The 22,201-nt window shown below is 34.3% G+C and overlaps 1 protein-coding gene across 1 annotated transcript; it reads left to right on the top strand.

The window, feature by feature from the left end:
- Positions 1-27: 27 nt before the first annotated feature.
- On the top strand, positions 28-4,297 carry LOC136979411 (NFX1-type zinc finger-containing protein 1-like). The gene has a single exon (XM_067275378.1). It carries the CDS (start codon positions 28-30, stop codon positions 4,048-4,050), a length of 4,023 nt encoding a protein of 1,340 aa, XP_067131479.1. The 3' UTR covers positions 4,051-4,297.
- Positions 4,298-22,201: the final 17,904 nt, after the last annotated feature.

Raw genomic sequence — 22,201 nt, 5'->3', positions numbered from 1 at the left:
TTTGATATCTATGAAATCTGGACAAATATGGATGAATTTTGTGAGAGTATATTTTTTAATAAACAAATATTACCAAATGAGATAAAAACTTATGGACCTGAAAAACCTGATCCAGCAATAAATGAAACTAATGAAAATGGATTTAAGGATAATTGTACAATTAAATTAAAAAATAAAGGAAGTAAGATAGACATCAAGAGGAAATACTTATTGAAGCTACTTGGTTTCAGTAGGCAAAAATTAGCAGAGTATTTGATTTATAATAGGAAAAAATTTCTTGAAATTTTGGAAGATTCTGAAAATGATTTAAATACATTATCACTCCTCTTTGATGTCATTTCAAAGGCATGTAGTGGAATGTATTCTACATGCAACAAATATATATCTCACCTAGTTCAATTTTCATCACTTTGGTTGAATATTCTACCTTCTGTTTTTCCCAAAATAATAATCAATGATAGTGAATGTTTGAATTCATTGTTTGCTGTTGCAGAAATGATGTATGCCTCTACTTTAAATGCTTACATTATTATTCACATAGAAAAGATAATAGAAGCAGTACCCAAAGAACTTGATGTTGAAGTGAAAAGTAAGCTTTTGAAATTGAAAGAGAGAGAGAGAGATCCTTGGAATGACATAGATGATTGCCGTTCCTCTGAATCTGTTTTTGTGGTTCAGTCGGATCTAACAAATCCATATTACTTAATCAGTCGAAAAGATTCAATTTGTGGGAATTGCAGTGTAAGTGACTATTTAGATTGCTATTTCATTTTAATTAAAGAAGCTATAATAAATCATTATAGAAAACTAGTCCAGTCTTACTGGAACCACCATGAAGAAAAATCTGTACTTGATGATAATATAATTCAGAAACAGTTATTTCTGGATGATGGTGTTCATCTCATTGTTAAATTATCATTCTTAAAAGAAGGGACTCAACAGTTCCAACCTGGTATGGAATTATGTTTGTCAACAGATGAATTTGATACTCTGGAATTTGCTTCAGTCTTATCTGTTGAAAATAATTTAAAAGATTCATTCCTGGAAGTTAAACTAATTACATGTAATGCTAATATATCAATTAAAGAAAAGAAATGCATCATTGTGGAATCCATTAAAGATGGAAATTTCTATAGTAAAATTCTTTGTGCTTTAAAAGACCAAAAAGATTTAGCATTTGAAAATTTAATTGTGAAAGAAGAAAAATCTCTTAAACCTCCAAAGTATATAAATTCCTCCACAATAATGGAATTTACTCCATTAAGTAATTCTCCAGCAGATGAATGGTTTGAAACTGAGAATCAGAATGAAAATAAAACTAAAAAATTGAAAATTAAAGTATTAAATAAAACATGGCCTGTGGATAAATTCTGCATTTCTCCACAGGAAGTAAATATGATTAAAGAAATATTTCAACGAGAATTAGCTTTAGTTAAAGCTGATGACAATTTATGTGCAAGTCTCTGTTTAAATATAATTAAAATATTAGAATTTAATAGAGCAGTTTGGCAGAAAGGTGATAATTGTCCTATATTAATTTTGTGCAATTCAGAAAAGATGATAGAAGATATGAGTGTGGAGTGTGTAAATATTAGCAAGAGACCAATAATGCTGCATGATGAACATAAATTAGAAAAAGACAATAAGCAATTGAAGAGAATAATTAAGGAACATGGCAAATACATAGAGAAAATATTAAATAAAGTTGATATTGGAAATAGAGATCCTCTAGAAGTTTTAAAATATGAAGAAATATTGAAATTTAATGATTGCTACATTCTTTTAAAACAAAACAAAATTCTAGAATGGTTGTGCCTCACAAAAGATACTTTTATTGCATATGAATATTTTGCCGAAGAATTTAATTGCTTCAGAATATTGGAAAATGAATGTTACTTTGATAAACACAGTAGTAACTATTTCCATTATATTGCTAATAATATGTTTAATATTAAAGATGAAATGAGCAAGGAGGAAGCTAATGATGTATCTGATATTTGGTCTCTTGACCTTCTTGACCGATGGAGACTTGTGAGATACTGGAAAAATTCAATAATAGATGGTTTAGAAAGAGATGTGTATAATGAAAAACAACATTATTACCAGTTGCTAGATGTTCTGGACAGTCTTTGTTGCAAGTTTGATTGTGATATTATTAAAGATGCTTCAATAATTCTTGCAACTTCTAAGACAGCATTAAACAATATTGATATTTTTAACAGTATTAAGCCACGTGTGACAATTGTAATGGTACTAGAAGCAAACAAAATACCAGAGCCTTACTTAATACCATTTTTGCATTCAAATATTGAACATTTGATTCTTTTTGGATCACCTTCAGATCCTCTTGTTAAAATAGACAATGAGATTAGTGCTTCTATGTATGGAAGATTGATTGCCAATCATCTTCCTTACAGTGAATGGATTGATACTTTTAAAAACAAGGATAAAATACGACTCACTTGTGGACATACGACTCATTATCCTTCGGATAATGCAAATTTTAAATGTATGGAATCAATATATTACATGTGTAAATGTGGTAAACAAGTTTGCATTCCATGCTGTCAGCAAAATGAATATAAATGTGATGAAACAATTACTATACGTCTCTCTTGTGATCATTCTGTTAGCATTAAATGTACGGAAAAAGATACTTTTGATTTAAAGTGCAACAAGCGGAAGGATGTATTATTACCCTGCGAGCACAGAGTTACTATTGCTTGTGTGGAGCTAAAAGAAAAAAGACAAGATTACTTTAGTAATGGTTGTTATAAGAGATGTAACACAATTTTGAATTGTGGTCATAAATGTACAGGAATATGTTCGAACTGTAAATCTATATCTGTGCATGAGGGCTGCAAAGAGAGATGTCAAACTGTCTTGAATTGCGGACATCAGTGTAAAGATAAATGTGGAGTTCCCTGTCCTCCATGTTCACTGCCATGTGACTGGGAATGCTCACATAAGGCATGTGATAAATTATGTGGAGATCTTTGCAAAAAGTGCTACGACCAATGTGCATGGGCATGTTCTCATTACAGATGTAGTAAGCAATGTTGGGAAGAATGTGATAGAGGTCTATGCGAAAGAGATTGCCCACTTACATTAACTTGTGGTCATCGGTGTGTTGGAATATGTGGTGAAACATGCCCCTCTTTGTGTTCTGTTTGCAATCCAGAAATGTATGAAAATTACGTTTTGCCTGAATGCGGACAAATTTTAGAATTAAATTGTGGCCACATGTTTAACCGAATAACCCTGATATCAACATTGGATTTATTTCAGAATTCAAGACCAGTCTGTCCTTTATGTAATATTCCTATTAAGAATAAAGGATTTATTGGTACATACATTAAAAAATGGCATATATTATCCTTGAAGAAAAAAGATTATATATTAAAAACCCTTAATGATGGGATACGCTCCATATGCCATGAACCAAAATTAACCACTATTCAATATAATTATCCAGTGATTGGATCTATGATAAAAGAAATCAGTAAGAAAAAGAATCTATCAGTATTTATTCTTGCCAAAACTCACATACTGTACATCATTCAACTAAATAATGTAGAAAAGGAAATTAGAACATTTATTAATCTGGAGGAACATAATGTATTGTTAAATAAATGCATCAGGATGAGAACATGGCTTGCAAGACACTGGTTTAGGACAACCTTTAAGCAAATTGAAGAGATCAGTTGGGAAATCTATTGCATGCGTCTGTTGTGCATGATGTATAAGAAGAAACTGAGGACAAAAAAGTTTATTTCCAACAAAATATCGGAGGTCTTTCTTTCCTGTGACCGTATTATAAAACATTTACAGAAGAAGGAACCGTACAGTGAAAAATACAAAGAAACCTTAAAACAGCATCTGGCTAAGATGAATGAGCTTGATCAGAATCTGGAGGAAAGATTTCTGAAACCAATTTCTCCCATTACACAAAAACAGTTTCATAAATGGCTTTCAGGAAAGATCAATAAGCAACAAATTATCTGGAAAAAAGATTTAATTTTATCGGAAAGAGAACCGAGTAAATGGTAAAATTTATTTCATTTTAAGAATTTATAAGCATTTGATTTGAATTCACGAGCTGTGTGTAAATAAACTAGTTTTTAGATACCTAAACGTAATAAAATGTGTATAAAAACCTAAAAGGAATAAAATTGCAATTTTAGTTTTAACAATTATCAGTTTATTTTTCTTAGTAAAATTCTGAGAGTGAGTGAGTTTCAACAGAAAATTAACTTCATACGATTGAAGACTATTCAATATTTTGTTTTCATGAAGATAACTATCAGGTCAGTCCATAAGTTCATGTGTATTTTTATCTACAAAAAAAGCAGCAAAAAATTTAAAATTTTATTTCAATCTATAATGTATTCACCATTATTTTGTACAATTTCTTGCCATCTTGATGGTAGCTTTGTAATCCCGTCTTCGTAAAATGATTTCGGTTTTGAATCAAAATATTTAGAAATAGCCTTTTTTACATAAATTTTCAGAAGTTTATCTGGTGAGAAAGCCATGTGCTTTGCTTGTAGACTATCATGCCTGCTTTCCCACTGATCTAGCCATTTGCTTGCATCTTCAGTGACCTATTAAAAACATTAAGTTAAAACACACACAACAGTCAGTAATTTGTGAACAGGTGTCAACTTGTATTTCACAGTCAGGTGTTTCTCTATTGAGTGCATCAAATAAGTTAATTTTCTGAATGAAGCCAATAGGTGCTTCTGCATTTGACATTATTGCTTTTTGGCGGAAAAGGATAAGTCTACGAGCAACAGAGTTCCTAAATAACTAGTGGAAAAAATAAAAAAATGTAAAAATGCATGCTAAAAAAGCTAACTTTAAATATATCAAAAGGTGATCTTACTTGTGCTGCTAAACAAACATTCATTTTTTGAAAAGCATTGGAACTCAAATGTGCTGAAGTGAGCTTTGGACAAACCCTCAGTCCTTCAGGATTTCTCAAATTGGAAGTATCTTCAATGCCTGTATGAAGATACAGGCATTGAAGATACTTCAATTCAACATTTCCTTCAGAAAGCTTAGAAATGCAGTTATCTAATTTTTTAAATAGATTATTAATTAAAATCAATTAGTAAATTTTATTTATTTTAACTTCAGAATACTGTTTTGTTTTAACTTCTATAATTTTAATGATACTCTAAAAATCTGTTCCTTTTATAAAATTATTTCTGATGCATTTAAGGATATGTCAGCAATTGCATGCACTTTCCTGTCAGCTGCAGCAGGATTGGAAAACCAAGTTTGCAAAGATGTTTTAGAGCCTGATATTTCTAGCATTTCTAATACAGTTGTATTTGTTGCAGCACCACTACAAAACAACAACATCGATCATTGCACCGCAATCTTCAAGCTTAATTATTGCTTGCAAGATCAAGTTTGCAAGAATGGTTCCTGGTACAGCATTTTTAGCAGTAAATGTTCCAATGCATTGCTGCCAGTTATTTAGATGTAGCCGAAACAGACTAAAGCATGATCTGCTTCTATGGTTGAAGATAAGAGTGTTATTGCGTTATTATATATCCATGTGCATTATTTATCTAAGTATTGAGTTGTTAAATAATACACACGAATGCTTATATATATATATATATATATATATAAACGCAAGTGTTAAATACATAATTTATATATAAAACTCCTGGTTTTTTTTTTTTAGATAAATTCTGTACATCGATTAAAAAGCAGATGCATCAGAATTATTATTGATCATCGTTATTGGTAATGTCAGTCATATTTTTATATCCAAACTGAATTATACATAAAATATTAAATAATATTAAAATATGATAAATAAAGCGTATTTTTTCTTGATAAAAATGGTAAAATATTAATAGAAATTTACGTAAAATCGATTGCAAGTAAAAATGTTGAATCTCAACATTCATATGAAAATAAGCTCATTTTCCATGAATTCAAAAACCAATTTTCAACATTTAAAATAAGGCTTCAGTTTTTTACGTCTTGAAAACACGGGAGCGAAAAACAAAAAGCAGTACAGTATATATCTTTTTTGCGGGAGATTTTTGTTCGACTTTCTTGTTTAGCAACTCTTCAACGATAAGTGCTCGCAAGAAGAGCGCGAGATCTCGCCCGTGTTTTTTTTAAAAATCCCCGTTTCCCTTGAATTTGTTTACACAGATCACGAGAAAGTTTTCTTTACTGAAAACGTGCATGGTACGGTACGTATAATTTATCATTCTATTCAACGCTGTGAGCGGTGAGCTGTGTGCCGTTAAATTAACATATCAGAATTAGGGCTGTTTCACACTGTCACCGACTGGTCCGACCGGTCCGACCCGACCGAGCCTATAATCGGACCGACTAGTAGTAAAAGAATTCACACTGAGTACGATTATGTCGGTGGCCGACTCGTAAGGACCAATCGGAACGCGTCTTACAGATCAGAACACTAGCCAATCGTGGTAAGTTTTTCAATTTAAACAGAAAACATGGCAGTCTTTGAAAGGTTGTCGTGTGTTCGCGGGCTAACGACACCATTTTAGCATTTTTAATGTCGCTTTCTCTTGTAAATGAAATGTATTATGGTGAATTAAAGTAATTCGTTTTGTTAATATCGATGAGTGCCTGCGTATTTCTTAATAAAGTTGTTCTTAAACGAAGCAAATAGACGGAAATAAAAAAATCGTTCGTAACTTTTAAACGGTTGATCGTAAGTAATATTTTTTTAATACCAATCGATTCAGCGTATCAAATTACATTTAGATATGTCTACGTCTATTCGTTAATATGAAGTTTAAGACTATTTTTTAGCTGGATACCTTTCGCTTTACTCTAACCAACTATTTTTTTCAATGTCGCCTTTATAATCGGCTCGCCGAATATCATAAAGCCATGGATATTTTCTGACTTCGTTTATTAAAGCTTCCGAGAAACTTTACCTTCCGCCATTTTCTAACTTCGGATAAATCTAAACTCTGATTGGTTATAGCTTAGAAGCTCTCATTGGCTGTAGCTCACCGACTGCTCCGACGCGACTACAAATATTTAACTTTTTAAATCTGTCCGACTGGAACGACCAGTCGGTCGACCGACTGCTGTTGCCATGGCAATACGACTAGGAGTCGGACCGGTCGGCCCAGTCGGTCATAGTGTGAAACAGCCCTTACAGTTAATGGAAAAAAATTATTTTTAACTGTCTACATGGACACTACTCATTAATAGGACTTTACACTGGTGTTTAGATTTGACACAAGAATGAGAAATTAGTTCAGAAAAAACAAATTTTATTTTATCACCTGTAGTAATTTTCCCTGTACACATATTACACGTGTTTCAGGCTTGCATGCTCCTCATCAGCAGTATTACTACAAAACTCTGATAAAATAAGACGTTGTATATTTTTATAGTATTTTATTGTCGGGAAATTATTATTTTTTAAAAAAACTTACAGTAAATACGTATTCCAACATTGAATACAACAACGGGATAACATTTCTCGTTTTAAATTTACATTACGTTTCACTGTATAATTTAATAATTTCCATCTTTTATTTTTAAAGCGTACAATATCTTATAATTTTAAAAACCCTCATCAAAGTTTTGTTCTCAACCACTCAACAACAGTAAGGTAAGGCGAGTCTATGAACCATTTTTACACTACGCTTTTTTGTAAACGTCATCAAGTAATGGAAAAACCCTAACCCTAACAATTTTGACCCCAGAATCCCGGTACCGAATTCAGTTACATCCTGTATATTTAATGCAATTTAGGAAACATTATATATATATATATATATATATACAGTCAAACCTGTTTTTATGCGGGGGATAGGGACCGCATTAAAAAAAACGCATTAAAAAAAATCTTACGAAACTTCACGAATGGCTGTAAATAATAGTTTTCGCGACACAATTAAAAAAATAATTTTTTTATGCGGTCAACAGGGACCGCATAAAAAAAGTCTCACATAGAAAATAACTCAAAACCGTACGAAATAAAATTTATTGACAACAGATGTCAGCACTTGACTGCATCGTCTGGTCTATCGTCTGTTTTACATATTTTTGTCCAGGTGGTGTTTTGTTGACTTAAAAAGTAAATTATTTCATTTTTCGCATATTCATGCAATAATATTACTATAATAAGTGCATTTATGCTATAATAAGTTTATTTAGCTATAATAAGTCAACGTAAGACATGACGAATCGCACGAGACTAGTCGCCAACTATACCGCACAAATTAAAAATTCGCATTAAAAAAATCGCACAAATAAAAATCGCACATAAAAGGAGCGCATAAAAACAGGTTTGACTGTATATATATATATATACATACATACAGGCAGTGGTGATATTCAGCGGGTTCGCACAGGTTCGGCCGGACCCGTTGTTAAAATTTTCAGTTTCCCGAATTCCCGAATCTTGTTAAACACACGGAACGTTTCTCAGTGGTTTTGTTTTTTTTTTTTTTAAATATTAAAATATACGTATTATACTCTGTAATACTACTACACTAGAACCTTATACCCCGTTCGCACCGAGCATTTCAATCTAGATTGTGAGCAAGGTCGGAGACTATGCTTTGATGCGATCTCTCTCGACCGAAACGAGGTTTAATCGCGATCGATTCAAGACAGTTCTTGAAACTACATCCAGTCATAAGAGATCCCACAATCCCACGCGCGCGAGATAATACAAGATGGTTGTGGAAGAGGCGTCGGGCTATGGACAGCGAAATAAAACGGATATTGTATTTCGAGAAATGATGACATCTGTCTATTATCAGCAGTGCCATTCGAGGTGAAAAATTTCTCTGCCTAAAAAAGAAAAAAAAAAGTCGACAGCACTAATATACTATTGTTACCTGGTCTTCGCCCAGGGCCCGTTACGTTCCAAATACGCCACTGATTATTAGATATATCGCAAGAAAAGATATTGTATTTATATAAGTATAAAAAAACAACGTTTAACAAATTACTTTGCTTTTCGTTTATTCTTCCGTCGTTCGCTACCAGTTGACCAGTCCACATTTCCACAAATACGAAGGCGACCTTTCTTTATAGGCTACTGCCGACGTAACAAAATGTAAAATAGGTAAAACGTCCTCTGGAGCTATCGCCACTTTCCGTAAAAATTACAATTTAAGTAAATAAAAATATAACACATGGCCGACGGTAATACATTGTATAAATGTTATAACAATGTATTACCGTCGGCCATGTGTTATATTTTTATTTACTTATATTGTATTTATTTCTAGCCAAAACTTCCATTTCGTTTGTCGGTGATTGTCAGGAAAAATTTTCTGCTAGCGAATCCTTCGTTAACTATTTCGAATATCACCACTATATACAGGTACTCCTCACTTTACAACCTATCTGCTTAACGACCATTCGCACTTACGACCAATTGAGTTTCGATCTGCAATTCGGGGAATCCCCTTTCTCGGCTTGGATGTCGGTCAATGGCGGATGGTGACACGCGCACTAAGCGTACTATAATAGTCCTATAGTACTACAATACGCTAATAGCGTACTATAATAGTTTTTTTATGAATAAATTTCAAGTTTGTTGCATAATTTGTATAATTTTACAACGATCGTATAGTCCCGACGCAAGCTCCTCGTTTATCGACCAATTCGCTTAACGACTTAGTCGTCGGAACGGAACTCGGTCGTAAAGTGAGGAGTACCAGTATATATAAACGCTTTTTCAAAAAAGCGTTCCAAAAGCAAACTTATCGTTAGTACAAATCTGTCAGCATTCGATTTTTCGTTGCTTCTTGAAAAAGGTCATTAAAAATAACCGAAAACGTTTGAATAATAATAAAAACGGCTGCGGTTAAAAAGGTTTTGTGAGTAGTTTATTTAATTATATAACGCAATCAACGAAGAGTATAAAATTGTATGATTCAATATGTCCAATAATACAGTAGAGACTCGTGAATCGGAACCCCGGTAATCGGAAAGATTTTCATTCGGACTATGTCGTGCTGAATTGAACGTTTCTGATACTAAATTTACTTCTAAAGTATAATTTTCATGTTTTTATATTCTTCAATATATTTATTTTGTTTGTACAAAATGCAGAAATAATTTTTAACGATACGATAGCCTCGATTATTGTTATAAAAATTTTCGGTAGGCTTAAAATCGACGAAAATTCAACACGAAGCGATACGCAACGGAGAAAAATTTGAACATCGGACAGGTTAATATATTTATTCGTACATAATCGGTAATCGGAACAAATCACTAATCTGAACAACCCCAGTCCCCAATTGATTCCGATTTTCGGTTCTCTACTGTAATTCTAGCTGTAGCGACACCATCTCCAAATGAAGAATCTTCCGATATTTCTTTAAGGACATATATAACTTCATTAATTTGATATTTTAAATGACTTACTGAACGTGATTTAGAGCACCATCTCGTGTTGCTGTGTCTTTTTAGTGTTGTCTTTAGTAATGTTGTAATTTTTTCCCCATCTTCGGGTAGAAGAAGCAAAAAACTTGCGCGCGCGCACACAGAGCGGAGAGTCTGCTGTAAATTTACCTTCCCTGCTGTTATAACGCAGGAATGTATTTTAACCGTCAAATCGATATTCTCAGACCCTGAACCCGAAAACCCGATAAAAAATTCCAGGAAAAAAATGTTATACCTCGAGTGGAGGCCGACTTAATGGAAATTTTACTTGTTTTTGGCATTTACGTTTTCAAATCTCGTTTCTACCCGAAAATTAAGCCTTTTTTGCCACTTGAAATAATCGTTATAAAAAAATAACATTTTTAACAGTCTCATAACAGATGGCGCCCTACGCAATTTTAACTTTCAGCTACTTGAATAACAACAATGACAGGCCCACCAGTGGCTAAGTGCATAAAACCACCGATCAATGGTAGTTGGTGGTGGTTTCGCGCCTGGCCACGTGGTTCCTGGTTTTCTTCATGTTTGTAACACCGAAATAGGGGTTAAAAAGATCTCACGGGAGATACCCTCTGGCAGATCGCCCACGTATCGTTGTGTGTAAACAAATAATCAACCAACGAATGGTCACTTCCATGTAGTACAATACAAAGATGATCGAGCGTAATCCAAGGAGGAAGGAAATAACAAAATGAAGCCAGATCTTGGATTTTAAATCTTGGATCTTGGAAAATGAAATGTAAATTCGCGGACGGACACAGAATGTCCGTCTAGACTGTTTCGTGCGAAATAAATTACGTTATTTGTTGGCAACTTAAAAACGCGCGGCGAGCGGTTAAGGTGACACCTTCTACCTTGGAGAACTCGGGTAAAAAAACACGAGGGGTGGTCAATCTCGGATGTGTAGGGCGCCACACGGCCATCTTATTGTGAGCCTGGCCGAACTTATAGTGGGCTTAAAAAAGCCCTGTTTGTGCCCAAAGCGCGGAGTTAAAAAAAACAATTATCTAGTAATCAATTGTTATTTGAATTAAATTTAAATCATAGTCATCACGAAACAATACAACAGTACATATTAAAACTAGAGATGAAGAAGCATTAATATTAAATTTAGAAATTATAAAAATATTTATTTTCAATTTTGAATTTGATTAAAATATGTTACTGATTATAAACTATATATGGAATCTACAATTTAAAATTTTTATATCGAATAAATTCGTGAAATGTTAATTTTCATGAAATTTTTCTCCAAATTAACCCCAACGAGATCCTTTACAGACTGTAGTGTTGATATTGCACAGAACACAAGTGCAGACGTTAGGAGGTCGGTAGGGGGGTCGATATGGTAAATTGGGTAATTTCACGCTATCACACTTCATTTCCGGAGCATTCTTTACCACAACAACGTCATTAGACATTTGGTGAATTGGAGGCATGTAAAGTTTGTCCGCGTATTGATATTCTGTATCGTTACGACTCATCTTTAAATTGTCATCATTTCCAAATAGCGGTGGAAGTGCCGAGCCACGAGGAGAATCGCTCGAAATTTCTTGTACTTGTACTGCGTACATCTTTTCTGATATATCTGCGGGTATGAAGACATCCGGTATGACTAACAGCCATTTAGTTGCACTTTCCATTTCGTCAGATGAAGCTGAAAATAAAAAAAAATTCACGCTGATGCAATGATGATACTTAAAAGATTCGAAATGCATTATTAACTATTCAAAACACATTGCTATATCAGAATTAATAAATTTTACTGACGTGAAAGCATATAATCAATCAATTAACATATATTATCAATAACTTACATGATGTTTGTTTATCTGAAATACCACAAATTTTATAAACGACAATACAAATATAACAATATCAAACGAAAAATAGTTGTTTTACTTGTTAAGAATCAATTATGTAAAATTGGTATGACCATATATAGCATCCGTGCCGCTCGTTTATCTTTTCCATTTACGCCCTTCATATATACGTCTTGTGCGCTTACCACTGCAAATGGGGAGTAATAGCGGTTGAAACGATTATTAAGGAAGGATTTCTATTTGTAGTAATGACGTTGTATTTTTAGTATGCGTTTGGCTCTGGATAGGGGTGCGCTTCCCGTTGCAAGCAGTCGCACCCTTATCCAGTCTAACGAATAAGTTAGACTGGATAAGGGTTACATCGAGTTACAAATTACAATGTTAACTCGATATAACTGCAAGTTGATAGAATGCATTGTAAAATATACATTGTAATCTTTGAATCCGTACTCACGAGTATGAGTACAATAAGTACAAAGTAATAATATTCTGAATACAGTCAAAGCTGTTTTTATGCGGTGGATAGGGACCGCATTAAAAAAACGCATTAAAAAAATCGCACGAAACTTCACGAATGGCTGTAAAAAATAGTTTTCGCAACACAATTAAAAAAATATTTTTTATGCGGTCAATAGGGACCGCATAAAAAAAGTCTCACATAGAAAATAACTCAAAACCGTACGAAATAGAATTTATTGACAACAGATGTCAGCACTTGACTGCATCGTCTGGTCTATCGTCTGTTTTACATATTTTTGTCCAGGTGGTGTTTTGTTGACTTAAAAAGTAAATTATTTCATTTTTCGCATATTCATGCAATAATATTACTATAATAAGTGCATTTATGCTATAATAAGTTTATTTAGCTATAATAAGTCAACGTGAGACATGACGAATCGCACGAGACTAGTCGCCAACTATACCGCACAAATTAAAAATTCGCATTAAAAAAATCGCACAAATAAAAATCGCACATAAAAAGAGCGCATAAAAACAGGTTTGACTGTACTTCATTTATATTTAAAATAGTTTACGTAGAGGACGACTACTGAACGTTTATTAATGACGAAAACACGAAGCCAATCATGTGACAGGACATATAGAAGATACCGTACTTTCGGACGGTCGTGCAGTTTATCTCGAAGACGGCGTCAGGAATGGTATTGTATCCTTGAAACACAGAACTATTTGTGGGTAAAAAAGATGTAGTTTTTCAAATCGCAATTACTGTAATTTTGTTTGCACGCTTTAGATACACAATTAGGACTGCTATAAATGTTATATTGTCTACATAAAATCAAGGACATGAATCGCGTTGATCGTATTTAAGAGCTCACTACCTTAGAAAAGTCGTAAATTGTATACTATTATTAAATTAATTACATTTCTACACATCATGTATATTTGTAGATATTTCGTTAGTAACATTCGTACCTGGATTAAATAATAAAAAATTACGAGTGAGAACAAATAATATTTAGACGTAATTCTATATGTTTTTAAAGTTGTAAACTCCTTTTCGAATTAGTCTGTATTTTCTATAGTAATTTCTGAAACAATATACAGAATGAGATAGTTTTAGTTATAGGCAAGAGATGGCGCTTGTGTATTGCTTTTGTTAGAATCCATAGATATAAAGATTAGTGCATTCCTTAACGTCGCATATCGGCCATTTTTATGCCAGATGATTCCTTTTCGTTTGTTGTGCTCCGTCAATTTACGTTTTAAATTGAAAAATATGCTCTGATGTCGGACGTTCGAATCTCATCGTCTTCATACTGTTTTAACTTTCTCAAGAACACAAAAATTTGGAAAGAAGAAAATGTATAGTTATAAAATACAGGAAGAAAAAGTATTCTGTCGGATCAAATTTACGTTTGCCAGATTAACATGCTGCTGCTTAAAGATGATATTGTTATTGTTATGTGCGATGAACGGTATACAAGACGATTCAACAGTCTTTTGAACACTTTTTATTTCAAAGGCACTGAAGACATATTAATTTTGTTAATATGTTGTAGTTGTATAGAAAATCACGCGTGAAAAATAGGACGAGACTTTTTGTACACCTTGAAAATAACTTTCAAGATCATTTATGTTGTAATTTTTGAACTGGCTATAATACGGCTAATTAATTATAAATATATTATGTAATTTAGACTAAAGGTAAGAGATTAAGCCGCTTTGTAGTGTTAAGTTTAATAAGTAAAATAAATAAATTAATTCAGAATATTCTGGAAGAGAAGATCGATTCTGAGTGGCATTAGAACCCGCGACTCCTGTTTACTGTGCATGTACTGTACGTTACCAATTACGTCTCGCTCCGTCCGATCTTCATCTGGAAGATTTTCGATGAAGATTGGACCTTCGTTTGCTCTTCTTGGGTCTAAGAACCAGGCCCATTTACCTAGTGATCAGATGGGTTGCTAGAGTTTGCGAAAGCATTGAAGATATATATACTGTATATATGACGCAATTTAAAGTATGTAAAGTTTTTTGGGTAGAAGGGTACATATTTTTTATATCTATGCTCTAATATCTTTATTTACACTAGGTTTTTAGAGGGTTTTACTCTGATGTTGAGCCTGGCATTCTCCAGTTATAATCAAGCATATTATTAAATTCGTTTACATTAATATAAATAGATTTTTAAATTTTTTTTAACAATCTTTTCTAAACTTTCGCGTATGTTCAAAGTAGGATCTTCAGTTAAACTAAATTTATAATATTGTGAAGATGAGATTAAATTAAATTTTACTTTATTATATTTTTGTTTTTCCATTATAACAATTTGCTATGTTTGATCAGTTGGGCAATCAAGTACCTTGAAAATTGATTTCAAGGGCAACAAAATCAAATCACTTTTACTCCTCGTGAGTTTAAAGCATTAATACCTTGAATATATATTTACACAATACTGATTAACAATCCAGAAAATGGTTTTACACTAATTAAACGATACTCTTTAACTTCGTTACCGAAACTACGACGTTCTTCTGCTCGTTAAAATGCATCAAATTCCTTTGTTTATTACTATATGTCGGGCTAAGTTTTTATATAATTATAGATAAATTAATTTTAAATATGTAATTTACAGATACAGTACATTTTACAGAAGAGCAGTTTGAAAGTAATAGAATAGAATGTATGGTGAATGATTAAAATGGAATGCTGTTTCAGCATTATTTACTCGTTTGTAGAATCCGTAAAGCAAGAAAAGAAAGTATCATTTACGATATGTTTGATGTTTGTAAATTGTTATTATTATTCTATCTTGAGGAAACCGTGTTTTGTATTTTCGTTTCTTTTCTTTTCTTTCGAAGACACAATGTAGTGACGTAAACTTAAACACTGGGCGAATTTTTCATCCTTTTTATTCAGTTGGAACGCTTTTTTATTACATAACGCGTTTCGGGCCGATGCCCCTCTTCAGCCAACTAAACATTAAAAAGTGAGAGATGACTATATACAAATATTTAAAATAAATATCGTGACAGTATACATAATTAGTTTTTAGAGGTTGTTACCTTCTAAATCCTGGTGGTGAGAGCTTGTATACCGTTAAAAGCTGGTCCGTACCTCATTCGGTAGTTTAGACGGATGTAATAGTCCAAGGGTACGAATCTTGATAAAAATTCCATAAAAAAGGAGGTTTAGTATCAGTCTGTAGAAGTATACGGGTGAAACCATACCTGAGATTCGTCTTCCGGTGTGTTGTCTAACACTGAGCTCGTACTCCTCCACCTCAACTGCGGAGTACGATCTGTTTTTAATTTGCATATGTCTGGTCGAGCATTAGTAGGGGAATATTCCTTTTTTTTTTTTTTTTTTTCCGATAAAATTATTCGGGGGGTTTGGCGGTGATTTTTTTAGAACATAGCACGTGGCCATTGCTATTTTTTCCTGCTCAGTGTTAGACAACACACCGGAAGACGAATCTCAGGTATGGTTTCACCCGTATACTTCTACAGACTGATACTAAACCTCCTTTTTTATGGAATTTTTATCAAGATTCGTACCCTTGGACTATTACATCCGTCTAAACTACCGAATGAGGTACGGACCAGCTTTTAACGGTATACAAGCTCTCACCACCAGGATTTAGAAGGTAACAACCTCTAAAAACTAATTATGTATACTGTCACGATATTTATTTTAAATATTTGTATATAGTCATCTCTCACTTTTTAATGTTTAGTTGGCTGAAGAGGGGCATCGGCCCGAAACGCGTTATGTAATAAAAAAGCGTTCCAACCGAATAAAAAGGATGAAAAATTCGCCCAGTGTTTAAGTTTACGTCACTACATTGTGTCTTCGAAAGAAAAGAAAAGAAATTATTATTATTATTATGTAAAGATATAATTGTTTATTTCAATAAAACACACCAATTAAATATGTTCATTTGATTAATGTATCTGTCTCGGATATGTCGGGTTCCCTCCCTTAACACCGGTTGCCTCTTGTGGGCCTGGCCGAACCCGTAATGTTGTTGTTACAAAGGTCCTGTTAGTGCCTACGAAGAAGAAAAAGTTTAAAAATTTCACTAAATATCAATAATGATGGTGTTTATTTTAGCTCTTTTCTCCCTTTGGGCACTAGAGGACCAGTAATTACTATATCTCGGGTTGAACCAAACCCACAATTGGATGTTGAGACGTAAGGGTCGGCCCGATATATCCGAACAGATTACCTGAGAAAAAATAAGTTCTTCGTCAAGACTAGAATACATAGTTGTACGTTGACTACTTCACCGCTTTCGTCATCCATCGCTATTATACCATTAATTGCAATGGCTGTAACATAATGAAACAATGGAAAAAAAGAGTCGATTCGCACAAGATACACAAGATTCAAAGAAATAGAAAATTCATTTTCACAAATAAGGATGTTCAAGACATTATACAGGCTACAATGTGCAGTAATGTTGTTATTTTATTCTAATTAAAACAGTTATTAACCCAATTTTTATACTTCAATTTTTGTTACGTACAGTACTTAAAGATATGTACGCTTTACATTGTTTTGTTTTGTCGTAAGCTACGGTGTCTGTCGATCACACTACGACACGTCATCGGGTGCTTTCCTCACGCATAGAGACTTCTCATAGGAGTGCCGTAAAATTTATTTAAAATAGTTATAAAAAGTTGACAAAATTAGCTTTTTTTAGAGTTTTTACAGATATATAAAATATCTGCGGATTTTCAACGTCATTTATACATGTAAGGGGTGAGACACTGGCTTGTGCATGCCGTAAAAATTGTGCGCGCACCACTAGCTCAAAAAACTTGAAAACCCACGGCTCTACAACCAAAAAAAATCAATAAATAATTCTATTGTTAATTAATAAGTCATGTAAAAGAACTTAAGAAAAAACAATTCTTATGTGGCTAAAAGTTATTTTCATATTTTATATTCCCAGAAGTGTCGCTCAAATTACATAAAGTAATTGGCATTATGATGCGGAGGCGTATTTATTACAATTTAAAATCAAAGTAAAATTAGAAGAAAATAATTGAAATCAAACTTTTCTAACTTTAAAATCAGATAATTACAAACATGTATTACGTAGGAGAAAATAGTATCAAATGAAAAATGTCTGATGCGATTTCGAATTAATTAATTAAAAATATCTAATTATTATTAATCTTGTTTCTCTTTATAGAAATTAATTATGATTTACTCTAAAGTATGTCTTACGATTTTCGTTCGCTATTAATATAGTTATTAAATTAGATAAAAATTTGTCGAAGATGTAGACATTGGATTAAACATGGATACCAAGTGGTAACACGTGAATTTTCAGTTAAAGGGTGCTTCCATTAGATCAGTGGTTCTTAACCAGAAGTATACGTGCACTGAAGGATGTGATTTGGTTTGGTTTGATGGGAATCAAACTAAACCACAGTCTTCAGGGCATAGCAATGCAGTACATGGGCGGTCGAAGAGGTGCCACCTGGGCGGACGTTCTATGGGAAGTTGGCTCGTATTTAGGTGTTAGACACGTGAGGAAACCCAAAAACTCCACGTGGCTAGGCCGCTAATTCGCTACCAACTACCAGTGTTTTCAGTGGTTTTATTCACTCGGCCAATTGGGGGCAAATATAAATTGTCTTTATATCTACATGATTTTTAGTTTTTTGATAAGTATACTTACATATACATAATGAATAAGTTTATTTATAAATCTTAACTTTTACGTGATTATCATTTTATTTAATTATCAATCGATAATATATTACTAGCAATTTAGGTTGTTTTATTCGTTTCATAAGAATTAAAGATTTTCATTAATTTTTCATAAAAGATTATCTTAAAATAATTTACAAAGCAAATAAAATATCAACCTCACTCACGTGTAACAGTAGAGAATACGGGTACAAAATGGCTTCCGAAGGTCTCGTAACACGGCTTAAACCAATTATTCTGCTAGGATGACGGTAGTCCGGTGATTGAAGACAATAAAATTCGGCAAAAAGAATCCCTCTATAATCTAAACAATATGTTAATACATTTTAATATACCAAAAACCAGCTCTTATTTATCCTCCTATATTATGTATTTTATTTAATTTGCGTACGGTACGTTATATAATTATACAGTGACTAAATCAGGGGGCGAGTGAATTTAACCTTTTCACACCCTTGTACTGTATAGTTATTATAAGAACAAATTGTGAAGACTTCAAAAAAATTATTTTGTGTTGCTTCGAATTACAGGTATTTATTAATGATTTTACGTCCTGTCTCGAGTTATGTGAGTAACGACGCGAATATGTTGAGAATACCATGTGGTATCGACTCGTTCAGTGAGACCACGTTATGTAAATTATATAAACAATATAACTAGAATGCGTAGTCTCGAGTTATGTCAGTAGCAACACGAATGTTTTGATAATGTTACGTGCTACGAACCCGTTCAGTGACACGTGATCTCATCGAACGAGTTCGTGACTCGTGACATCCACCAAGATATTCGTGTTGCTATTAACATTACTTTCGAGACTGGGCACTCTGTTTATATTGTTTATATAATGTACTGCACATAATTTACACTGGACGACAAAAAAAATAACGCACCATGAAGGACTTGTTGGATTTGAATAAAAATTGGTATGTGACATCGTCATAGCTAGACAGGTATATGATTGCAACCATAAAGCAAAAACATACTTTATTGTGCAGTAATGTTCAATACAGTGCAGGCACTAATATCCCGTTGGGCCGGATACAAGCGCGGATACAAGCTGTGATACGCCTTGGCATGGAGGCATAAAGGTTGTGTATAATGTTCTGTGACATATCTGTCCACGCGTGATGCAACTGAGACTCAAGATGCGTCAGATCTCGTAGCTGTCGCAGCTGGCGTCCCAGGTAGTCTCATACATGTTTGATTAACGATAAATCTGGAGACCGTGCAGGCCAAGGAAGTGTGGTAATGTTATGTAGGCATGCTTGGAAGACCGCTGCGGTGTGTAGCCGGGCACTATCCTGCTGGAACATGCCTGTCGGAAGCCCTGCCATGAGGGGCAACACATGTGGCCAGAGGATGCATTGCACATATCGTTGGGCTGTGAGGGTAGTATGCATGACAACTAGAGGTGTCCTACTGTCATATGTTACGGCTCCCCACACCATAACACCGGGGGTTGGGCCCGTGTGCCGCTCCACAGTATAGGCTGGGTTGACACTTTTTTTTTTTTTAACTCTTTCCGCCCTGTGGGCACTAAGAGGGCCTCTTTTAGTAGGCCCATTATGGGTTCGGCCAGGCCCACAATGGGGCGACCGGGTGGTGAGGGACGGGGCCCGACATATCCGAACGGACCACCCCCCGAAAAATTCCTGGGGATTATTCGACCCGTTCGGATTCGATCCCGGGTCCCCCAGAGCGGTAGGCTACCACCTTGACCGCTCGGCCATCCGGCCGCTGGGTTGACACCTTGACCAGCGGGCCGCCATACCCTCACACGGCCATTGTGAGCCCCCAAACAAAAGTGGGATTCGTCGCTGAAGACAATACGCTGCCGGTCGGTAGCTGTCCATGATTGTCATGCAAGACCACTGCAGACGGAGGCGTTGGTGGGTGGCTGTTAATGGTAGAACACATACTGGGCGTTGGGAGACCAATCCGCCTTCTACTAAGCACCTGGAAATGGCGCGGCTGGATACACAGTTCCGTAACGCAGGTGCTACTGCTGCATGAATGGTAGACGACGAAGCTGTAGGCGCTGCCCGTGCTTGACGTGCAGACGATCCTCCCGCCTGGTGGTCTGTCGATAGCGTCCAGAGCCTGTTTGCTATTCATGCGTACCCCTACGTACCCACTGCTCATAACACATCCTAACAGTTCCATCAGAATGGTTCAGATGGCGTCCAATGTGGCGGTATGACAATCCTCCTTCTCTCAATCCAACAATGTGACCTCTCTCAAACTCACTTAACTGAGTGTAAGGCCGTCGAATGTGTCGTAGAGGCATGTCTATCACTCAACGAAGTCATAACCATCAACACAAGCGCAGGACATATGCACAAGTCATCACAGCGTGCACCTTTATACCAGACAGAGGAAGCACTTTTCTACCATCTGGTGGCGATACAACACAAGAACCTAATCCCAAAAGCTAATCATTTACATATCTAGCTATGATGATGCAACATACTAATTTTTATTCAAATCCAACAAGTCCTTCATGGTGCATTATTTTTTTTGTCGTTCAGTGTATTTATCATTCTTATATAATGAAAAAAAAAATGAAACCTTATTGTTATAAATATCTGCCTGTTCATTTACACTTACAGTATCGCTGCTCGTGGATCCAGATTCGAATTCCTCAACCAATTATCAATTGGCTACTGTTAACGCCTCGTATTCTAGCCTTATATTTTGTTTTAAAATCTGGATACAGAATATTATACTCAGAGGTCAATCCGGAAATGCACTCCAACAAACTTGATATCGAGATCATTGACCCTGTAACAGTTGACATGTGGAAGTGACAGTTGAATGGAAAAGTTCAACAAGCGGAGAAGATCGGGGATGAAGAGAAATACATGCCCCTCGAAATCTTCCAAAAATGCTTTGAATTTTATAAAAGTAAGATTAAAAAAATTAACTCTTGTTAACAAAAGACAATTCATGTCCACAAATATAAAAATCATATTGGACTGGATAATAAAAAAGACAACGCAATCATGGACATTCTGCCAAGGTTAGGTGTTAGACACGTGAAGAAAGGCCCATAAAACTTTATGCGGATTAAATTTTATGGGTTGTAAATTCGCATCCACGAAGAATCCTTGTGAATATGTATCTATGAAGCTTCATGAATGACTCGAGCCAGCATTGTTTGTGTCACTACCTTTATCCATGCAACGATCACAAACCTAATAAGCTTAAAGCCACGTATGATCTCTGTGTACAAATGTTGTACGCTACAATACAATTTTCGTGTTTGATGGCAGTTGACCTCGTCTGGTAGTCCAGGACTACAAAACTTTATCATACATAAAACTGTATATAAACGACATGCATACAGAACAGATTTAAATTGGTTATAGTTCTAAGCTATAACACAAGTAATCTCTATCAAATAATATTAAATTTAACAACGTGAGAACGCCAGCCTGTGTCCATATAAATGAAAAACACAACAAATTGATTAAATCAACAGTATATAAGTAATTTTCTCCATATTTTATTACATTGTTGACTTTGTTTCATGTTATAGTGAAGTTTGTAAAACAGAAAATGACACAATAAACACAAAAATAAGTAGAGTAATGGATCATTTCGGCGTCAGCTAATAAAAGTATTTTATACCTTAATAATGGCTTTGTTTCTATAATAAAAGAACATTTTAATTTATTATGATAAATTATCATATTATAATAAATTAACATATAAATGAGTAAACCTGATCTTCTCTTTCAAGGCTTTCGATAGAGTAAGATAGA

This window comes from Centruroides vittatus, unplaced genomic scaffold (assembly GCF_030686945.1).
Source record: "Centruroides vittatus isolate TY-2023 unplaced genomic scaffold, ASM3068694v2 contig_620, whole genome shotgun sequence".
In the NCBI taxonomy this organism is placed as follows: domain Eukaryota; kingdom Metazoa; phylum Arthropoda; class Arachnida; order Scorpiones; family Buthidae; genus Centruroides; species Centruroides vittatus.
This window is presented reverse-complemented; position numbering and strand designations above follow the sequence as displayed.